This window comes from Scyliorhinus torazame, chromosome 4, assembly GCF_047496885.1.
Source record: "Scyliorhinus torazame isolate Kashiwa2021f chromosome 4, sScyTor2.1, whole genome shotgun sequence".
Lineage (NCBI taxonomy): Eukaryota > Metazoa > Chordata > Chondrichthyes > Carcharhiniformes > Scyliorhinidae > Scyliorhinus > Scyliorhinus torazame.
In genome coordinates this window covers 292,937,950-292,961,066 of record NC_092710.1, presented here as the reverse complement: position 1 = coordinate 292,961,066, position 23,117 = coordinate 292,937,950, and the positions used below count along the sequence as shown (strand labels likewise).

At 47.0% G+C, this 23,117-nt stretch overlaps 1 protein-coding gene across 3 annotated transcripts in view; it reads right to left on the bottom strand.

Moving 5' to 3' along the window:
• Window positions 1-23,117, bottom strand: part of qrsl1 (glutaminyl-tRNA amidotransferase subunit QRSL1) — an 86,468-nt gene that overhangs the window by 46,770 nt on the left and 16,581 nt on the right. Inside the window, exons 2-5 of one of the 3 annotated variants that reach the window (XM_072499920.1) lie at window positions 18,027-18,138; window positions 10,952-11,111; window positions 8,881-8,979; window positions 3,243-3,339 (exon numbers count right to left, since the gene is read on the bottom strand). In XM_072499920.1, the coding sequence (XP_072356021.1) occupies window positions 3,243-3,339; window positions 8,881-8,979; window positions 10,952-11,111; window positions 18,027-18,107 (437 nt within the window). In that variant the 5' untranslated portion in view covers window positions 18,108-18,138. Of the gene's footprint in view, window positions 1-3,242; window positions 3,340-8,880; window positions 8,980-10,641; window positions 10,686-10,951; window positions 11,112-18,026; window positions 18,139-23,117 lie in introns of those variants that run through there. The other 2 variants (XM_072499922.1, XM_072499921.1) reach the window with 2 other exon arrangements.

Below are 23,117 nucleotides of genomic sequence, written 5' to 3'. Positions count from 1 at the left end.
GGGGGCAATAGGGGACGTTGTTTCCTGTTTTTTTGGTATTTTGCATGTGTCGACTCACGTGGTTGTTTAATAAATGGTAATGTGTTAAACTGTGAAAATTACAAATGCTTCAATAAAAAAATTTCTAAAAAAAAAAACTTTCCTGCCTTTCCCCGTAACCTCCTTACTGATTAAGAATCTATCTGCCTCAGCCTCAAACGTACACAAGGACTCTGCCCCCACAGCTCTCAGAGAAGAAATTCCTCCTCATCTCAGTCTTAAATGGGCACCCTACCATTCTGAGACTATGCCCTCTGGTCCTAGACTCTCCCATGAGAATAAACATCCTCTCAGCATTTGCCCTGCCAATCCCCTTAAGAATTCTATATGTTTCAATGAGATCACCTCTCATCATACTAAATTCCAATGAGTAGAGTCTCAATGTGTTTAACCTTTTCTCATAAGACAATCCTTCCATATTGGGGATCATCCTAGTGAACTTTCTCTGAACTGCCTCCAATGAAATATCTTTCTTTAAATAAGGGGTCTAAAGCTGCTCACTGTACTCCAGATGTGATCTCACCAGTACCGTGTGCAGTTGCAGCAAGACTTCCCTGCTCTTATAATCCAAACCCCTTGAAATAATGACCAACATTTCATTAGCCTTCCTGATTACCTGCTGCACCTGTGCGCTAATTAAAAGAGTATAAAAGTTTCTGTCGACATTTCTGAGATTCTAAACTTTACTGAACAAGTCTGAATAAGACATAATGGCCAAGAACTTCCATGGAGCAGCAATCTGTCTGGTTTAGCTCACTGGGCTAAATCGCTGGCTTTTAAAGCAGACCAAGGTAGGCCAGCAGCACGGTTCAATTCCCGTACCAGCCTCCCCGAGCAGGCGCCGGAATGTGGTGACTAGGGGCTTTTCACAGTAACTTCATTGAAGCCTACTCGTGACAATAAGCGATTTTCATTTCATCATCGAATTGCCACTCTACCCCATTATACTTACCAAAGTCTCAAACTGCACATTTATCATCTGGACTTCAAACCTGAACTAGGGGTGAAATGTGCAGTGTCTCAGCTCCATGAGACCTTCAGTGCAGTTTAAGATCATCAGGGAATGTGATGGAGGGGTGTGGCAGGGGTCAGAAGTATAGTTATCCAGTAGCCACAAGTGGCTTTAATTGCCCATTGGTAATTTATGGGTAATGTCCATGCTGTTCTTGTGTGGGGACGTGTGCGTCGCTGGCTGGCCAGCATTTATTGCCCATCCCTAATTGCCCTTGAGGGAGCAGTTAAGATTCAACCACACTGCTGTTGATAAAAAGCAAATTGTTGCGGATGCTGGAATCTGAAACGAAAGATAAAATGCTGGAAAATCTCAGCAAGTCTGGCAGCATCTGTAGGGAGAGAAAAGAGCTAACGTTTTGAGCCCGATGACTCTTTGTCAAAGTCCACATTGCTGTGGATTTGGCCAGACCAGGCAAGGATGGCAGATTTCCTTCTCTAAAAGGACATTAGTGAACCAGATGGGTTTTTACGACAATCAGCAATGGTTTCATGGTCATCATAAGATTTTTAATTCCAGATTTTTATTGAATTCAAATTTCACCATCTGCAGTGGTGGGATTTGAACCCGGGTCCCCAGAGCATTACCCTGGATTTCTGGTTCACTAGTCCAGTGGCAATACCACTACACCACCACCTCCCCAGAATGAATGATGTGCGCTAATATTCCAAATAAGAAAAAAAGGTAATATTCCAAAAAAAGGTCAATTCAAATTAACGTATCGTCTGTCAGTAAGGCATATTAACAACATAAGAAAAAGGAGGAGTAGATGGGTGCTCGAGCCTACTTTGCCATTCAACGAACAAAGAACAATAGAACATAGAACATAATAGCGCAGTACAGGCCCTTCGGCCCTCGATGTTGCGCCGACCTGTGAAACCACTCTAAAGCCCATCTACACTATTCCCTTATCGTCCATATGTCTATCCAATGACCATTTGAATGCCCTTAGTGTTGGTGAGTCCACTACTGTTGCAGGCAGGCCATTCCACACCCTTACTACTCTCTGAGTAAAGAACCTACCTCTGACATCTGTCTTATATCTATCTCCCCTCAATTTAAAGCTATGTCCCTTCGTGCTAGACATCACCAGCACAGGGACAGGCCCTACGGCCCTCCAAACCTGTGCCGATCATGCTGCCCGTCTAAACTAAAATCTTCTACACTTCCGGGGTCCATATCACTCTATTCATGTACTTGTCAAGTTCCCCTTAAACGTCACTATCGTCCCTGCTTCCACCACCTCCTCCGGCAGCGAGTTCCAGGCACCCACTACCTTCTGTATAAAAAAAAAACTTGCCTCGTACATCGCCTCTAAACCTTGCCCCTCGCACCTTAAACCTATGCTCCCTAGTAATTGACCCCTCTACCCTGGGAAAAAGCCTCTGACTATCCACTCTGTCTATGCCCCTCATAATTTTGTAGACCTCCATCAGGTCACCCCTCAACCTCTGTCGTTCCAGTGAGAACAAGCCAAGTTTATTCAAACTCTCCTCATAGCTAATGCCTTCCATACCAGGCAACATCCTGGTAAATCTCTTCTGCACCCTCTCTAAAGCCTCCACATCCTTCTGGGAGTGTGGCGGCCAGAATTGAACACTATGGATTTGGCCAGACCAGGCAAGGATGTTTCAGTACTGTTCTTCTGCCTCAACCCCATTCCTCATACAGGGGGAGGAGGCGGTGCAGTGGTATTGTTACTGGGCTAGTAATCCAGTTCTGAAGAAGTTATATTGAACTCGAAATGTTAACTCTGTTTCTCTCTCCAAAGATGCTGCCAGACCTGCTGAGGTTTTCCAGCATTTTCTGTTTTCATTCTGTCTGTATAAGGAACAGATTTGCTCCTGTGTAATGTTGCTCACGGGTAGTTAGGAGTCCTCCGCCTAGTGATGGGCTTTAACTGTGAGCCAGGTCTGCCATTTTTTGGCCACAGTGCAAGTGACTGCTGCTGATTAATCACAGTTCGTGAGACATGTTTATAGACCGATTGTAAATCCTATTTTAAAGTCCTTGCAAATTTCTAACTGCAGGTTAATGTGCAAACTCATCCCTGCCACAAAAATTAACCTGTAGCTGGCTTTCTTCTTGTAAAGTTTTGATAGCGTGATTTGTGCATTTATTGTACTGTATTGTAAACACATCCAGAAGGAAAGAGTAACTTCAGGTAACTTGATGTGTGAAAATTTCTTACCCCATTGCAAATTCATCAAGATTGGTCTTTCCCATAAGTACAGCACCTTGGTCCAGGAACCTTTGGACTACTGTGGCATTAAAAGGAGGAACATAACCTGGAACCAATAAGATAATCTCATTAGATACATCATGGGGCCCCGGCAAGAAACCAGAATCAGACAGTCAAATCATTTGTCACGAGAGAATCTTTTTCAGAATGGCTGCTTTTCCCTCTCACTAATTCACTAGTGTGAACACTGTTCTGTGTGAATCTGGCATTTGACCAGTTCTTCGACGCGTTCTGACATTTACATCCACTGTATTGAAATTTAAAACAATGTTTTAAGTTGTGTGGGAAACAAATATAATGTAGCTCCTTCAATTAATGGAATCATTTCATTGGAGCGACTATAACAGGGGATGGTCCGGTTTACTGGTCTTACGGTGACAAACGTAAAACAAATCGGCAAACACAATGCTGTTAAACAGCTCTATTTGACAGGCAAGCTTTAATAGTTTGTCTTGAGAAATAGCATGGTGTTCAAGTTGAACTTTCATTATATATTAGATTATTTGCAATTTTAAAAATGTATTTATGGGATGTGGGTGTCGCTGGCTGGGTCGGCATTTATTGCCCATCCATGAGGGCATTTAAGAGTTAAATACATTGCTGTGGGTGTGGAGTCACATGTAGGCCAGACCAGGTAAGGACGACAGATTTCCTTCCCTAAAAGGACATTAGTGAACCACATGGGTTTTTATGACAATCGACAATCATCATTTGACTTTTAATTCTAATTGCAGATTTTTTTTTATTGAATTCACATTTCACCATCTGCCATGGCGGGATTCTTACCCGAGTCCCCAGAGAATGACTCTGGATCTCTGGATTACTAGTCCAGCGACAATACCACTACGCTAATGCCTCCCCATGGATAGTGTACTAGTTTATAGAAACTTACTAAATTCTAACAGGATTAGACAGGGTAGATTCAGAAAAAATGTTCCCTGTGGTGGGGGAGTCCAGAACAAGGGGTCATTGTTGGAGGATAAGGGGTAAACCTTTTAGGACTAAGGTGAGGAGACACCCAGTGAGTGGTGAATCTGTGGAAATCGCTATGACAGAAAGTAGTTGAGGCCAAAACGTTGTGTATTTTCAAGAAGGAATTAGATATAGCTCTTGGGCTAAAGGGATCAGGGAATATGGGGGGGGAAGGCGGGATCAGGGTATTGAACTTGATGATCAGCCATGATCACAATGAATGGTGGAGCAGGCTCAAAGGGGTGAATGGCCTCCTCCTGCTTCTAATTTCTATGTATGTTTCTTTGTATCTTTTGCAAGCAATGAGATTTTATGCATTTAAACTTTACATTTTGTAGTATATCATAAGCTCCACCAGGATGACTTACATTCTGGCTTCGTAAATGTTGTGACTATGGCAATGATTGAGGTATGTTATGAACGACGAGATACAGTATAAAAGAGAATGAGTGTGTTACCGGAACTAATGTAAAAGGGAATCCAAAAATCTTCCATAAGCATAAAACTAGTAAAAGGGCAGAAAGATGAGTGGCGCCCATGGGGCATAAAAAACAGATCCACACATGAAGCCAGGGGGCATGACTGAGGTACTATATGAGAACGTTGCATCTGTCTTTACCAATGAATTAGATGCTGCTAAAGTCAGTGAAAGAGGCTCTCCAGAGTGACAGTGAATGACAAAAGAACCAATGGTAAAATAAGGGGAAACTTTGTTATACCGTGAGGGGTTAGAATCTGGAATGCAGTACCTGAGTTTATGATGGGGACAGATCCAATTATGGCTTTCAAAGAAAATTAGATAAGCATCAGCAGGGCAAACATATGTTGGGCAATGGGGAAGAGGGCCTTCAGGGACACAAAGGGCCAACTGGCCTGATGTAATCATTCCAACATTCAGTTATTACAGTACGCTGGACACATTTATTAATACGTCTGAAATTTTCCCAAATTGTTAGCTACCTGCATGTGATAAATAAAAGTGGCAAATTACAGAAAAGGTTAATAGATTCACTGTTTTAAAAAGAACAACTCTTCACTAGTGTTAAAACAGGATAAAAACACAGCTTTTTCCCCAGGGGATAATTGCATCGTGCGGTGAGTCATAATCCATGAAGAGCGTTCAGGTTTGATTGTTAGATCCGCACTGAGTTAGTTGATCACAGCCGGGGTAACGAGGAGGCATTGTAACTGACCTTTGCATCCGAGGCTTAGCAGGTGGAAGTGCATGAAGGGGAGGGATAGCCAGGGTTAGAACAGGGAATCATAATTAAACATGCTGTATGGGTGAGTGTGGGCAGACATGGTCAAGACCAAGTTCAGCTGCAGTGCTTCCCTCTGCCAATTTTTAGCTCATAGTGGAGCAATGTTAGCTTTTTGGACATATCGAAAGGCTGTCTGCAGCTGTATAACTGCACCTTGGCATGTGGGGGTGGTTGGGCAGAGATTTTTCTTTTTGGGCAGGTCGCTGGCGCCCTCTATTTTTCAGCATATTTTCAACTCTCCTTCTCAGGCCTGCGTTGATTGCACATAATTGCCACTGATAATCCAGTGCTTCTGTTGATGTCATTCCATTGGGGCATGTTCAGAAGCAACACTGCTAATAACTCTTCTGCACAAGAGAGGAATCCAGCCTTTGCTCAGTACCACCCATTGACAGACCACAGGGACAGACTCCTGTACTTGAGTCTCATTTAGTGCAGCTCCTAGACGTTGTAGCACTGAAAAGAAATGGACTAAATTAAAAATTACACTTGTGAACAATGCCGTTAAGAGGTAAATGCCAACAGCTGGAAATTTAAAATCAGCTACGACCTCGCAATCTCACAAAACAAAAGGAATAGGCCGCATGGTTTCTACTTGCCCTCAGCAACAAAAATGTAATTTCTATTTGTGAGATGTCTGAATGGAAATAAGTCTCAAACCGTTTAAAAGGATGGTGGGAAACAGTAGAAAAATGCAAAGGAGAAGCAAGTTAGGAGGACATGGCAGAAAAGAAGGATTTTAGGAGGTTACTTAAACAAGGAGAAAGATAGCAGTCGAGGCAGTAGTGGGAGTTCCACAGAGCACGGGCATTGCAGTTAAAAGAGAATCAAGGAGTGTGAGAGTGATGAACAGCTAGAGCAAGCAGTAAGCTGGTTGCAGGAGCCGAGAGCATATACAGGGATGTACAAATAGAAATTGCCGAGAGTCAGGCAAATCACACAGCAATCTGTAGGTCAGGACAATGATCATGAAGTTAATTTGTGGGGTCACAGGGGGCTTGTCAAGGGTGTGAACCATATGCCAGATCTTCTCTTGGGAATAGTGGTCCGAGTGTCTTCTGTTCAGGAGTATGCCCTGTAGCCACCTGAGTGGCCACTTCGCGACTTAAAATGGAGAACCGCAAAGGCTGAAGGGAAATTCAGCCAACACAGGCAAAGACTAGCAAATACAGAAATCATGTATATTGGAACCTGCAAAACAACCAGACAGCACCGAAACCAGCAGCCATCTGCATAGTAATGTAGCAGCCATCTACATAGTAGTGTGCGATTCCCAGGCACAATGGCAACAGTTAAGGTAAACAAAGCCAAGCCAGACCCCTCGGCGCCAGCAGGAGCCAAGACAAAGAAAGGCCAACGGACACTTAGGGACCGCCCAGCGATCAGGGAACCGCTCCAGCATTGGAGAAATCGATCCAAGTGATCGGAAAGTAGTCCAATCACTTGGAACCAGGTACGGGGTCCGCCCCGAAGGGCGGGAAGCCCCTGGGGACTATAAAGTAGAGTCCCCAAGTTCAAATCGTCCTTCTTTGGCAGGGTCACTCAGCAACTTGAACCAACCCTTGACAGTGACCTGTCTTGTTGCTGCCAAGCAAGCAAGTCTCAAGTCAACCCTCGCTACGAGATAGGCGCTCCTAGCTACCAGTCCATACCAGCTTTTGAATCCTGCAGACTCAGGGCCTGAACGAAAGGCCATTTGTTCCCCTGACCTGCTGGGCCAGTCCAAAGCTAAGTATAGGCCTGTTAGTGATAGGAATAGCTTAGAAAGTAGAGTTTATGCATGAGTAGTGATTTACTGTGTATAATAAATGTACTTTGATTTGAATCTTACTAATTGGTGTGTTGAGTTATTGATCATTACTTGAACTTGAACCTCGTGGCGGTATCATAAAGATACCTGGCGACTCTAGAGCAAAGGTTAAACAAACAGAGCAAATTACGATTTAAGAGCCAACCAAAAGTTAGCAACAGCCCATACTGCTCAATATCTAAATTTATGGGAGCTTAACTCTGGGGTATTGACAATAGCACACCTTGTGTTCTGAGCTGGCTATTATATCTTTTTCACACGCAAAAACATGTCCTTTTCCAATCTTTCCAAAAGCAGGTTCAGAAACTCTTGGTAACAAGTTCAAATTGTTATGTTCTTTAATTTAAGAAACAAACAAGCAAATAACAGTCGCTTCTCTCAGTCTCATTTCCCTCCTCACAACAAAATCAGGGAAAAATAATAATATATTCCTTTTCTGAGCTAACATTTTTGCTCTTTGTCGCTCTCGTTCCCACCTCCACCACACTTGTTTAAATCCTCCCGAGTGGCACTGCCAAACCACACAGCAAAGATATTGGTGCCCCTCGAGTTTAGATGCAACCCCTCCTTCTTGTACAGGTCCCACCTGCCCCAGAAGAGATCCCAATGGTCCAGAAATCTGAAACCCTTCCCCTCCTACACCACTGGTTTAGCCACGTGTTTAGCTGCACTATCCTCCTATTTCTAGCCTCACCGGCACATGGCACAGGGAGTAATCCTGAGATTATAACCCTCGAGGTCCTACTTTTTAGCTTACTGCCTAACTCCCTGAACTCCTTCTGCAGGACTTTGTCGCTCTTCCTGCTTATGTCATTCGTACCCATGTGTACTACGACCTCTGGCTGTTCACCCCCCCCCCCCTTTTCAGGATTTCCTGTGTTCGTTCAGAGACATCCTGGACCCTGGTACCAGGGAGGCAAAATACCATCCTGGAGTGTCTTTCATTTCCACAGAAGCGCCAATCTGTGCCCCATACTATAGAGTCCCCTATAACTATCGCTCTCCTGCACTTTGCCCTCCTCTGCTGAGCAACAGAGCCAGTTGTGGTGCCACTGTTCTGGCTGCTGTTGTTTTTCCCTGATAGGCTATCCCCCCCCAACAGTATCCAAAACGGTATATTGTTAGAGAGGGGGAAAGCCATTGGTAGGTTTGGTATGGGTTAAAATCTGGCTCATAAAGCACAACACCGAAACATACCTCATTCCCAAATTCATGGATTGAAAAAAATCCTGAAACCTTGCAGGAAGAGCTGAGGGACTTTGCGTGGGTGGAAATGTTAGGCTAGTGCATTCTGAATGAAATGCAATTTATGGAGACCAGGCGGTTGTCAGAGGAACATTTGACAAATGAAACCACGATGTGATAAGGCATTCAGTAACTCTCAAGACACGAGTCTCGAATAGAACATATTCACTTACACAGAATGTTTAGCAGAGAGAGTACAGCGCAGGAATATTAAAATAGGTGGACTGATGTTATCATTTCCAAAATTCATTTATTTGCTTCAAATTTAAGCTAACTTGTTTCAAAGAAAAACCTTTACCTTTTAACATATGTGATGCACATGTGGTCTCAATACCAGCTGTACTGAAGTTATCCTTAACAGCAACTGGAACCCCATCTAAGGGACCTAGAGATTTTCCTGGATGAATACAAAGGAAAAATTTTAATACAGTGAAACACCTTCATGTCATAACTTGAATTTTAACAAAGAAATTTGCATTTGTCATAATAATTCAAGATAGCTGGGTAGCTGCCATGTACGTCCTTGTGGTTCTATACAGAACACCAGAGGCTGGAAGCACATTACTGTCTTTGTGATTGGCTGCAGAATCATATGTAGGCATTAAAACAAATCTATTTGAATTAATTAATTTTAAATGCTATTTTTTTTCCAGGATGGAAAGGAGGATAGTCTAAAGTACATGCCAGTTTAATCCTATTAACATTCCCAAATCTGATTATCTCAATTTGTCTCAAACAATTTGAATCAAACACAAAAATGCAGATTTAATAAATGAAATGCTAGTTCAATTGATAGTTCTCCTTGCTCTCCACCCAGAATGATGGAGGATTATGGCCTCAATTCCAGGGGTTGACAACAAAAACAGAAAATACTGGACAATCGCAGCAGATCTGACAGCATCTGTGGAGAGAGACGGGATCTAATTACATAGAACATACAGTACAGAAGGAGGCCATTCGGGCCATCGAATCTGCACCGACCCACCTAAGCCCTCATTTCCACCCTATCCCGTAACCCAATAACCCCTCCTAACCTTTTTGGTCACTAAGGGCAATTTATCATGGCCAATCCACCTAACCTGCACGTCTTTGGACTGTGGGAGGAAACCGGAGCACCCAGATGAAACCCACGCAGACACGGGGAGAACGTGCAGACTCCGCACAGACAGTGACCCAGCGGGGAATCGAACCTGGGACCCTGGCGCTGTGAAGCCACAGTGCTATCCACTTGTGCTACCGTGCTGCCCAAATGATCTAATGTTTCAAGTCTGGATGACTCTTTGTCAAAACTGGAAATACGGTCAGATTTATACTGTTGTGGGGGCTGTGGAGCAGTGGACTGGATCGGGGGACAGCGATAGGTGGAGATTGACAAAGATGGAGTGGACAGAAAGACAATAGGGATTTAAATAGGGGTGATTAAGATGTGGAGTTATGGCGTTGGACTGGGGTGAGCACTGGAGTAAGAAGTCTTACAACACCAGGTTAAAGTCCAACCGGTTTGTTTCGAATTACTAGCTTTCGGAGCACAGCTCACCTGAGGAAGGAGCTGCGCTCTGAAAGCTAGTTATTCGAAACAAACCTGTTGGACTTTAACCTGGTGTTGAAAGACTACTTACGGGGGTGATTAAGGTTAAGAAGGGCGCTGACAGTGGCACATAAAGAGATTAGAATGCAGTAATTTGAATTTGCCTTTAACTTCAAGTGCGGTAGTGTAACCTGCAACATCTTTAAAGGTCCGATGTTTCTGATGAGGCATTAAACTAAGGCCCCTTCTGTCCCCTCCTTCCAAAGGACATAACAGATTAATGGTTTCAGTTGAAGAGGGGTTGGGAATGCTTCTGGCTATCCTGGCCAACATTTCTCTCTCACCCAACATCACCAAAATTAGACTGTCTGATCATTTATCCCATTGTTGTTCCAGGGACTTTCCTCCAAAACAATGACTACATTTCAAAAATAATTTATTGGGGTGACCATAAAAGACGTAGAATAAATGAAAGCTAGTTGTTTATAATCAAATCTATGTCTAATCTTTCTGCACTTCATTTGTGTTTACCTTAGGCCTTGGAGGTGACTGAGCGTTACCTCAATGGTTGTTATCTAGTAATTTGAGAGGAAAAAAGGACAGCGAGTTGCTATTTTCAGCAAAACAAACACAAACTTTTCATCCTGTCATCTGCCATTATTTATGGAAGACAAATAGAAAAGTAAGATTACATCAATCCAAAAATGAACAAATAATTTCATAGAATAAATAAGTACATTTAGAAAGGTTAAAATGCTGTGTAGCCCAATTAGAGAAAAAAATCATGTAATCAGGTTACTCAGAAATTTTAGAAATAGACCATGATAAAGTTCAACGTCACCTGTTTGCAACCTTTTCTCTGCTGCTCTAGCCTGTTTCATGGCAAGCTCCTCGGGGACAGTGATATAGGCATTCAAGAATGATGTGTTCCTGATTAGAGAGAGACAGCTTTGGCACAGCTCGGTTGGACTGATTCGACCTTCTCTAAAAGCTTGCGTTACCTATAATTTTAACAAAAGTTTCATGTTTTTTTAAATAAATATTTTATTGAAAATTTTTGGTCAACCAACACAGTACATTGTGCATCCTTTACACAATATTATAACAACACAAATAACAATGACCTATTTTATAAACAAAAAATGAATAAATAATAAATAACAAAAATGAAAACTAACCCGAATTGGCAACTGCCTTATCACAAGTAACACTCTCCAAAAATATAATTTAACAGTCCAATATATAATTATCTGTCGCAACGACCTATACATATTATACAGTATATATTAACAACCCTGAGAGTCCTTCTGGTTCCCCCCTCCCCCCCTCCCCCCCCCCCCTCCCCCCCCCCCCCCCCCCCTCCCCGATCCTGGGCTGCTGCTGCTGCCTTCCCCCCCCCCCCCCCCCCACCCGATCCTGGGCTGCTGCTGCTGCCTTCTTTTTTCCATTCCATCTATCTTTCTGCGAGGTATTCGACGAACGGTTGCCACCGCCTGGTGAACCCTTGAGCCGACCCCCTGAGAACGAACTTAATCCGCTCTAGCTTTATAAACCCTGCCATGTCATTTATCCAGGTCTCCACCCCCGGGGGCTTGGCTTCTTTCCACATTAACAATATCCTGCGCCGGGCTACTAGGGACGCAAAGGCCAAAACATCGGCCTCTCTCGCCTCCTGCACTCCCGGCTCTTGTGCAACCCCAAATATAGCCAACCCCCAGCTTGGTTCGACCCGGACCCCCACTACTTTTGAAAGCACCTTTGTCACCCCCATCCAAAACCCCTGTAGTGCCGGGCATGACCAAAACATATGGGTATGATTCGCTGGGCTTCTCGAGCACCTCGCACACCTATCCTCCACCCCAAAAAATTTACTGAGCCGTGCTCCAGTCATATGCGCCCTATGTAATACCTTAAACTGAATCAGGCTTAGCCTGGCACATGAGGACGACGGGTTTACCCTGCTTAGGGCATCTGCCCACAGCCCCTCCTCGATCTCCTCCCCCAGCTCTTCTTCCCATTTCCCTTTTAGTTTATCTACCATAGTCTCCCCTTCGTCCCTCATTTCCCTATATATATCTGACACCTTACCATCCCCCACCCATGTCTTTGAGATCACTCTGTCCTGCACCTCTTGTGTCGGGAGCTGCGGGAATTCCCTCACCTGTTGCCTCGCAAAAGCCCTCAGTTGCATATACCTGAATGCATTCCCTTGGGGCAACCCATATTTCTCGGTCAGCGCTCCCAGACTCGCGAACTTCCCATCCACAAACAGATCTTTCAGTTGCGTTATTCCTGCTCTTTGCCACATTCCATATCCCCCATCCATTCCCCCTGGGGCAAACCTATGGTTGTTTCTTATCGGGGACCCCCCCCAAGGCTCCAGTCTTTCCCCTATGCCGTCTCCACTGTTCCCAAATCTTCAGTGTAGCCACCACCACCGGGCTAGTGGTGTAGTTCCTCGGTGAGAACGGCAATGGGGCTGTCACCATAGCCTGGAGGCTAGTCCCCCTACAGGACGCCAACTCTAATCTCTTCCACGTCGCTCCCTCCTCCTCTCCCATCCACTTACTCACCATTGAAATATTAGCGGCCCAATAATACTCACTTAGGCTCGGTAGTGCCAGCCCCCCCTATCCCTGCTACGCTGTAAGAATCCCTTCCTCACTCTCGGGGTCTTCCCGGCCCACACAAAACCCATGATGCTCTTTTCAATCCTTTTTAAAAAAGCCTTCGTGATCACCACCGGGAGGCACTGAAACACAAAGAGGAATCTCGGGAGGACCACCATCTTAACCGCCTGCACCCTCCCTGCCAGTGACAGGGGTGCCATATCCCATCTCTTGAAATCCTCCTCCATTTGTTCCACCAACCGCGTTAAATTTAACCTATGCAATGTGCCCCAATTCTTTGCTATCTGGATCCCCAGGTAACGAAAGTCCCTTGTTACCTTCCTCAACGGTAGGTCCTCTATTTCTCTACTCTGCTCCCCTGGATGCACCACAAACAACTCACTTTTCCCCATGTTCAATTTATACCCTGAAAAATCCCCAAACTCCCCAAGTATCCGCATTATTTCTGGCATCCCCTCCGCCGGGTCTGCCACGTATAGTAGCAAATCGTCCGCATACAAAGATACCCGGTGTTCTTCTCCTCCTCTAAGTACTCCCCTCCACTTCTTGGAACCCCTCAACGCTATCGCCAGGGGCTCAATCGCCAGTGCAAACAATAATGGGGACAGAGGGCATCCCTGCCTTGTCCCTCTATGGAGCCGAAAATATGCAGATCCCCGTCCATTCGTGACCACGCTCGCCATCGGGGCCCTATACAACAGCTGCACCCATCTAACATACCCCTCTCCAAAACCAAATCTCCTCAACACCTCCCACAAATAATCCCACTCCACTCTATCAAATGCTTTCTCGGCATCCATCGCCACTACTATCTCCGTTTCCCCCTCTGGTGGGGCCATCATCATTACCCCTAACAGCCTCCGTATATTCATGTTCAGCTGTCTCCCCTTCACAAACCCAGTTTGGTCCTCGTGGACCACCCCCGGGACACATTCCTCTATTCTCATTGCCATTACCTTGGCCAGGATCTTGGCATCTACATTTAGGAGGGAAATAGGTCTATAGGACCCGCATTGTAGCGGGTCCTTTTCCTTCTTTAAGAGAAGCGATATCGTTGCTTCAGACATAGTCGGGGGCAGTTGTCCCCTTTCCTTTGCCTCGTTAAAGGTCCTCGTCAGTACCGGGGCGAGCAAGTCCACATATTTTCTATAGAATTCGACTGGGAATCCATCCGGTCCCGGGGCCTTTCCCGCCTGCATGCTCCTAATTCCTTTCACCACTTCTTCTACCTCGATCTGTGCTCCCAGTCCCACCCTTTCCTGCTCTTCCACCTTGGGAAATTCCAGCCGATCCAAGAAGCCCATCATTCTCTCCCTCCCATCCGGGGGTTGAGCTTCATATAATTTTTTATAAAATGTCTTGAACACTCCATTCACTCTCTCCGCTCCCCCCTCCATCTCTCCTTCCTCATCCCTCACTCCCCCTATTTCCCTCGCTGCTCCCCTTTTCCTCAATTGGTGTGCAAGCAACCTGCTCGCCTTCTCCCCATATTCGTACTGTACACCCTGTCCCTTCCTCCATTGTGCCTCTGCAGTGCCCGTAGTCAGCAAGTCAAATTCTACATGTAGCCTTTGCCTTTCCCTGTACAGTCCCTCCTCCGGTGCTTCCGCATATTGTCTGTCCACCCTCAAAAGTTCTTGCAGCAACCGCTCCCGTTCCTTACTCTCCTGCTTCCCTTTATGTGTCCTTATTGATATCAGCTCCCCTCTAACCACCGCCTTCAGCGCCTCCCAGACCACTCCCACCTGGACCGCCCCATTATCATTGAGTTCCAAGTACTTTTCAATGCACACCCTCACCCTTAGACACACCCCCTCATCTGCCATTAGTCCCATGTCCATTCTCCAGGGTGGGCGCCCTCCTGTTTCCTCCCCTATCTCCAAGTCTACCCAGTGTGGAGCGTGATCCGAAATGGCTATAGCCGTATACTCCGTTCCCCTCACCTTCGGGATCAACGCCCTTCCCAGCACAAAAAAGTCTATTCGCGAGTAGACTTTATGGACATAGGAGAAAAACGAGAACTCCTTACGCCTAGGTCTGCTAAATCTCCACGGGTCTACACCTCCCATCTGCTCCATAAAATCTTTAAGTACCTTGGCTGCTGCCGGCCTCCTTCCAGTCCTGGACTTCGACCTATCCAGCCCTGGTTCCAACACCGTATTAAAATCTCCCCCCATTATCAGCTTTCCCATCTCTAGGTCCTAGCATCCGCCTCATAAAATTGGCATCATCCCAGTTCGGGGCATATACGTTTACCAAAACCACCGTCTCCCCCTGTAGTTTGCCACTCACCATCACGTATCTGCCCCCGTTATCCGCCACTATAGCCTTTGCCTCGAACATTACCCGCTTCCCCACTAATATAGCCACCCCCGTTTTTCGCATCTAGCCCCGAATGGAACACCTGCCCCACCCATCCTTTGCGTAGCCTAACCTGGTCTATCAGTTTCAGGTGCGTTTCCTGTAACATAACCACATCTGCCTTAAGTTTCTTAAGGTGTGCGAGTACCCATGCCCTCTTTATCGGCCCGTTCAGCCCTCTCACGTTCCACGTGATCAGCCGGGTTGGGGGGCTTCCTACCCCCCCCCCCCCTTGTCGATTAGCCATCCCCTTTTTCCAGCTCCTCACCCGGTTCCCACGCAGCTGTATCTCCCCCAGGCGGTGCCCGCCCGCCCATCCCCTCCCATACCAGCTCCCCCCTCTCCCCAGCAGCAGCAACCCAGTAATTCCCCCCTCCCACCCCCCCCCGCTAGGGTAATTACTCCCCCCATGTTGCTCCCAGAAGTCAGCAAGCTCTGGCCGACCTCGGCTTCCCCCCGTGACCTCGGCTCGCACCGTGCGACGCCCCCTCCTTCCTGCTTCTCTATTCCCGCCATGATTATCATAGCGCGGGAATCAAGCCCACGCTTCTCCCTTGGCCCCGCCCCCAATGGCCAACGCCCCATCTCCTCCACCTCCCCTCCTCCCCCCATCACCACCTGTGGAAGAGAGAAAAGTTACCACATCGCAGGATTAGTACATAAAACTCCTCTTTCCCCTCTTTTTAACCCCCCTCTTCGCCCCCCACATTCGCCCCACCACTTTGTTCAAACGTTCTTTTTTATAACCCGCTCATTCCAGTTTTTCTTCCACAATAAAAGTCCACGCTTCATCCGCCGTCTCAAAGTAGTGGTGCCTCCCTCGATATGTGACCCACAGTCTTGCCGGTTGCAGCATTCCAAATTTTATCTTCTTTTTATGAAGCACCGCCTTGGCCCGATTAAAGCTCGCCCTCCTTCTCGCCACCTCCGCACTCCAGTCTTGATAAACGCGGATCACCGCGTTCTCCCATTTACTGCTCAGAGTTTTCTTTGCCCATCTAAGGACCATTTCTCTATCCTTAAAACGGAGGAATCTCACCACTATGGCTCTGGGAATTTCTCCTGCTCTCGGTCCTCGCGCCATCACTCGGTATGCTCCCTCCACCTCCAACGGACCTGCCGGGGCCTCCGCTCCCATTAACGAGTGCAGCATCGTGCTCACATATGCCCCGACGTCCGCTCCCTCCGCACCTTCAGGAAGACCAAGAATCCTCAGGTTGTTCCTCCTTGCGTTGTTCTCCAGTGCCTCCAACCTTTCCACACATCGTTTCTAATGTGCCTCATGCGTCTCCGTCTTCACCACCAGGCCCTGTATGTCGTCCTCATTCTCGGCTGCCTTTGCCTTCACGACCCGAAGCTCCCGCTCCTGGGTCTTTTGCTCATCCTTTAGCCCTTCGATCGCCGTAGTATCGGGGCCAACAGCTCTTTCTTCATTTCCTTTTTGAGCTCTTCCACACAGCATTTCAAGAACTCTTGTTATTCAGGGCCCCATGTTAAACTGCCACCTTCCGACGCCATCTTGGTTTTTGCTTGCCTTCCTTGCCGCTGTTCTAAAGGATCCACTGCAATCCGGCCACTTTCTCCTCCTTTTTTCATCCGTATCCAGGGGGGATTCCCTTCTGGTTTACCGCACAGTGTTTTTAGCCGTCAAAATTGCCGTTGGGGCTCCTATCAAGAGCCCAAAAGTCCGTTTCACCGGGAGCTGCCGAAACGTGCGACTCAGCTGGTCATCGCCGCACCCGGAAGTCCCCAAAAGTTTCATGTTATTAGGCTGCAAAGAATATGGACAACCTCACATGAAAGTATCTGTAGGATAAGAAAAGGCTTTCCATAAGACCATTAGGCATAGGAGCGGAAGTAGAGCCCTCGGCCTATTGAGGAGCCTGCTCCTCCATGCAGCAAGATCATGGCTGATCTGATATAATCCTCAACACTTTGATGCCTTATCCCCACAACCCTTAATTCCATTACTGATTAAAAATGTGTCTATCGCAACCTTCAGCATAATCGCCCACCCAGCTTCCACACCTCTCTGCGGTAAAGAATTCCACAGATGGACTACACTCCAAGAAGAAAATCCTCCTCATCGCTGTCTTGAATGGGCGACCCCCAACTCTGAGATTATGTCCTCTGGTCCAAGACTCTCCCAGGAGAGGAAACATCCTTTTGCATCTACAAAGTGAAACCCCTGAGATACCCATGTCTCAATAAGGTCACCACTATTTCTTGTAAACTCCAATTAGTACAGACCCAATCTACTCAACCTCTCTTCATAAGAAAATAGCTCCATACCTGGGATCAACCCAGTGAACCTTCTCTGGAATGCCTCCATTGACAGTATATATTTCCTTAGATAAGGGGACCAAAACTGTTCACAGTTTGGATTGGATTCGATAGGGTGGACAGTGAGAGCCTTTTTCCTCGGATGGTGATGTCTAGCACGAGGGAACATATCTATCTCCCCTCAATTTAAAGGTATGAGACAGATGTCAGAGGTAGGTTCTTTACTCAGAGAGTAGTAAGGGTGTGGAATGGCCTGCCTGCAACAGTAGTGGACTCGCCAACACTAAGGGCATTCAAATGGTCATTGGATAGACATATGGACGATAAGGGAATAGTGTAGATGGGCTTTAGAGTGGTTTCACAGGTCGGTGCAACATCGAGGGCCGAAGGGCCTGTACTGCGCTGTAATGTTCTATGTTCTATGTTTTCCAGGTCTAATTTGTGCCTTGTATACTTTTAGTAGGACTTCCCTGTTTTTATACTCCATTCCCTTTAAAATAAAGGCCAACATTCTATTTGCCCTCCCAAATTACTTTGCTGAACTTTTGCGCTAACTTTTTGTGATTTGTGCTCAAGGTCCCCCAGATCCCTGTGTGCTGCAGCTTTCTGCAGTCTTTCTCAATTTCTCCAGCACATCAATACCTTTCTAATGAGCCGGTGTTGCAGGCAATTCCCTCTGAGCACTTGTCCAAATCCCCAGCAGTCCGTGTAATTTATCACCATTAAATCCCATACTTGAGATTACTACATCCTTCTGCAAGAAAAAATAGGTCAGCTCCCTTTTTGACTGAATGGAGCTAATCACCAACAGGTTGAAGACCTTACATAAGTAGTCCTTCCACAATGATATTCTTGGTCAGCTGTGTTTTCTGATTTTTGAGCTCATGTTTCTTTGTTGAAAGTGGCTGACTCTGTTCAGTTTATTACATTACAATGAGCAGCAAATTGTAAATGCCAATATACTGTATGTCGATACGATTCCCGTGGGGGAACCAGAAACCAAAATAAGCAAATTTACAGAATGAAGCTCAAATGAAGAAATTCCCATCAATAATTGAGCTTTTGCAACTTTTATTTTAATAATAATCTTTATTATTGTCACAAGCAGGCTTACATTAACACATTCCGGCGCCTGTTCGGGTACACGGAGGGAGAATTCAGAACGTCCAATTCACCGAACAAGCACGTCTTTCGGGACTTGTAGGAGGAAACCGGAGCTCCCAGAGGAAACCCCGCAGACACGGCGAGAACGTGCAGACTCCGCACAGACAGTGACCCAAGCAGGTATCGAACTCGGGACTCTGTTGCTGTGAAGCAACAGTGCTAACCATTGTGCTACCGTGCCCGCCCATACATGAATCAGAACCAATGTAAAGTAAATCTGAATCAATGGCCAAATGATATTTCAGATGAAAAAGGTAAATTTCACTTTAAATAGTCAATGTAACAAAGACAAGTCTTACAAAGCCACGAGCACCCACATCACTATGTACTATGTGTACCTTCAGCATTTCTAACTCAGCCTTTGGATCATAGGGTCTCATAGGGTGTCGCACTTTCCATCAATTGGTTGACCTCTTAAGTCACATTCACTGGCAGCCATACTCTATCCGAGCTGTTGTCACCTGAACGACAAAACTGCAACAGCAGCAGTACACTGGGGGGAATTCTCCCCCCCACCCCCACGCCGGGTGGGAGAATCGCCTGGGCGCCGCGCGAGTCCTGCCATGCCGCCCCGGCACCCGATCCTCTCCCCCCCACCCCCCCCAAAACCGGCGCGGTGAGAATCACGGCTGGCCGCTGGGAGAATCGCCGTTTTGCCGTTTGTAACGAGCGACGATTCTCAGGCCCCGATGGGCCGAGCGGCCTGCCCAACAAGACAGGTTCCCGCCGGCGCCGTCCACACCTGGTCGCTGCCGGCGGGACCAGCGCGGGAACGCTGGGGGGGGGGGGGTGGCTTGTGAGGGGGGGGGGGGGTTCCTGCAACGGGGGGGGGGGGGGGGGGGGGGCCTCTAAAGGGGTCTGGCCCGCGATCAGTGCCCACTGATCGGCGGGCTGGCCTCTCTGAAGGAGGACCTACTTTCCTCTGCTGCCCCGCAAGATCCATCCGACATCTTCTTGCGGGGCCGCCGCGGGGAGGACGGCAACCGCGCATGACGTCATTTACGCGGCACCAGCCGCATCATTTACGCGGCGCCAAGGCCCGGCGCGCGTAAATGTCGCCGTGCCGCTCCTAGCCCCCCGGGGGCGGGAGAATAGGGGGCTGGGAGCGGCCTCCGACGCCGGAGTGAACCACTCCGGTTTTCACTCAGGCGTCGGGACTTAGTCTCCCGATGGGAGAATTGTGCCCACTGTCTAAGTCACAAACCCCAGGATAACCCTATCTTTGGCGTTCTGTCCCATTTACCTGTATTTGATTCTGGCCCACATGTGGCTCCAGGCCCACAGCATTGTGGGTGATGTGGAAAGGATGTTTCCTCTTGTGGGTGAGTCCAGAACTAGGGGGCACCATTTTAAAATTTACAAATGTTTTTAGGACAGCGATGAGGGGAATCGTTTTCTCTCGGTGGGTTGTGTGACTTTGGAACTCTCTGTCTCAGAAGGTGTTGGGGCTGGGGTCATTGAATATTTTTAAGATGGAGCTAGATAGATTCTTGTTCGGCAAGAATGAAAGGTTATCGGGAGAAGATGGGAATGTGGAATTCGAAGGACAAACCATGATTTTGTTTTTGTATAAATTTAGAGTACCCAATTCATTTTTGCCAATTAAGGGGCAATTTAGCATGGCCAATCCACCTACTCTGCACATTTCTGGGTTGTTTGGGCGAAACCCACGCAAACACGGGGAGAATGTGAACTCCACACAGACAGTGACCCAGAGCCAGGATCGAACCTGGGACCTCGGCGCCGTGAGGCCGAAGTGCTAACCCACTGCGCCACCGTGCTACCCTACAAACCATGATCTTATCGAATGGCGGAGCAGGCTCGAGGGGCTGAATGGCCTACTTCGGCTACTATTTTGTATGTTCGGATGACTCTTGAGTTCGGGCTGGAGCTGGTTTAGCACCCTGGGCTAAATAGCTGCCTTTTAAATCAGACCAAGGCAGGCCAGCAGCACGATTCAATTCCTGTACCAGCCTCCCCGAACAGACGCCGGAATGTGGCGACTAGGGGCTTTTCACAGGAACTTCATTTGAAGCCTACTTGTGACAATAAGCGATTTTCATTCTCATTTCATTTCATTTCTTATATGTCCTCTGAAGTGGCCTAGCATGCCATCAGTTTTACCAAACCTCTACAATGACGTTAATCAGGTATGAAACCAGATGGACCAGCCGGCATCGACCAAAACACCAGAAATGACAACAGCAAACTCAGCCGTGTCGGCCCTGCAAAGTCCTCCTTACTTCCATCTGGGGACCTGTGCCAAAATTAGGAGAGCTTTCCCAGACGAGTCAAGAAGCAGCCTGACATAGTCATACTCACAGAATCATACCTTACAGAGAATGTCCCAGACACCACTATCACCATTCCTGGGTAAGTCCCATCTCACTGGCAGGACAGACCCAGCAGAGGTGGCAGCACAGTGGTATATGGGAGGGTGTTGCCTAGGAGTCCTCTATATTGACTCTGGAACTCAGGAACTCCAGGCATCAGGTCAGATAAAGGTAAGGAAATTTCCTGCTGATTACCATATACAGTCCCAACTCAGCTGATGAATCAGTATTCCTCCATGTTGAACATGCCCCAGAGGAAGCACGGAGGGTGAGAAGGTCGCAGAATGTACTCTGGGTAGGAGACTTCAATGCCATCACCAAGAGTGGCTCGGTATCACCAGTGCAGACTGAGCTGACCGAGTCCTAAAGGACATAGCTGCTAGACTGGGTCTGCAGCATGTGGTGAGGCGACCAACTAGAGGGATGAATGGACCACTGCACCGTCCTCGTGGAGATGAAATCCCATCTTCACATTGAGGATACCCTCCATCATGTTGTGTGGCGCTACCACCGTGCTAAATGGGTCAGAAACTTAGCAACTCAAGATTGGGCATCCATGCTCAACCACAATCTGTAAACTCATGGCCCGGCATATCCTCCACGCCACCATTACCACCAAGCCAGGTTCAATGAAGAGTGTCGGAGAACATGCCAGAAGCAGCACCAGGCATTCTGAAAAATAAGGTGTCAACCGGGTGAAAATATAACACAGGACTTCTTGGGCCAAACAGCATAAGCAGCATGTGATGAATAGAATTAAGCAATTGCAGTCAATAGTCCAAGCTTTGTAGTTTTGTCACATCCAGTCATGAATGGTGGGGGACAATTAAAAAACTCAGTGGAGGAGGAGACTCCACAACTACCCCCATCTTCAATAATGGAGGAGCCCAGCGCATCAGAGCAAAAGTTAACACTGAAGCATTCGCAACAATCTTCAGCCAGAAATGCCAAGTGGATGATGCATCTCGGTCTCCAACAGAGGTCCCCAGCATCACAGATGTCAGTCTTCAGCCAATTCAATTCACTCCACGTGATATCAAGAAATGGTTGAAGGCACTGGATATTATTTAGGCCCTGACAACATTCTGACAATAGTACTGAAGACGTGTTCTCCAGAACTAGCTGTGCCCTTCGCCAAGCTGTTCCAGACCAGCTCCAACATTGGCATCTAACCAGCAATGTGGAAAAAGTGCCCAGGTTATGTCCATCCCGGACAATTACCACCCCATCAGTCTACTCTTAATCATCAATAAAGTGACAGAAGGAGTGCTATCAAGCGGCACTTACTCAGCAATAACCTGCTCACGGACACTCTTGTTTGCGTTACACCAGGGTCACTCAGCTCCTGACCTCATTACAGCCTTAGTTCAAAAGAGCTGAATGCTAGAGGTGAGGGGAGAGTTACTTCTCTTGACATCAAGGCAGCATTTTACCAAATGTGGCATCAAGGAGCCCTAGCTAAATTGGAGTTAACTGGAATCGGGGGTAAACTCTCCACTGTTTGCAGTCAGACCTGGCACAAAGGAAGATGGTTGTGGTGGTTGGAGGTCAATCATCTCAGCTCCAGGACATCACTGCAGAAATTCCTCAGGGTAGTCAGGCCCAACTATCTCCAGCTGCTTCATCAATGACCTCCCTTCCATCATAGGCCAGAAATGGGGATGTTTGCAGATGGCAGCACTATGTTTAGCACCATTCACAACTCCTCAGATTCTGAAACAATCCCTGTCCAAATGTAGAAAAATCTGGACAATATCCTGAACTGGGAAGTGGCAAGTAACATTCGAGCCACACACGTACCAGGCAATGGCCATCTCCAACAAGAGAGAATCTAACCATCTCCCCATGACATTCAATGGCATTACCATCACTGATTCCCCCACTACCAACATCCTGGGGTTACCATTGACCAGAAACTGAACTGGACAAGCCATATTAAGACTGCAAAAACAGGTTAGAGACTAGGAATCCAGTGAGTTCTCCCAGTGAGCCAGAGAAGACACAGCCAGAGTGAGACAGCAAAGAGTGAGTTTGGGAATTTGAATCTAGGTGGGAATTGAATCAAATCAAATCAGTAAGGCAGCTCCTTTTAAATTTCAGGAGTTTAAATTAATTTAAATTAATCTAGAATTGTGCAGTGCAAGTTACCAAGGGCTGCCCCACCCACTCACATAACTGGCTGGCAGTTAAGTGTCAGTCATTTTAAATCTACCTTGATCTAAAAGCAGGTGGGGAG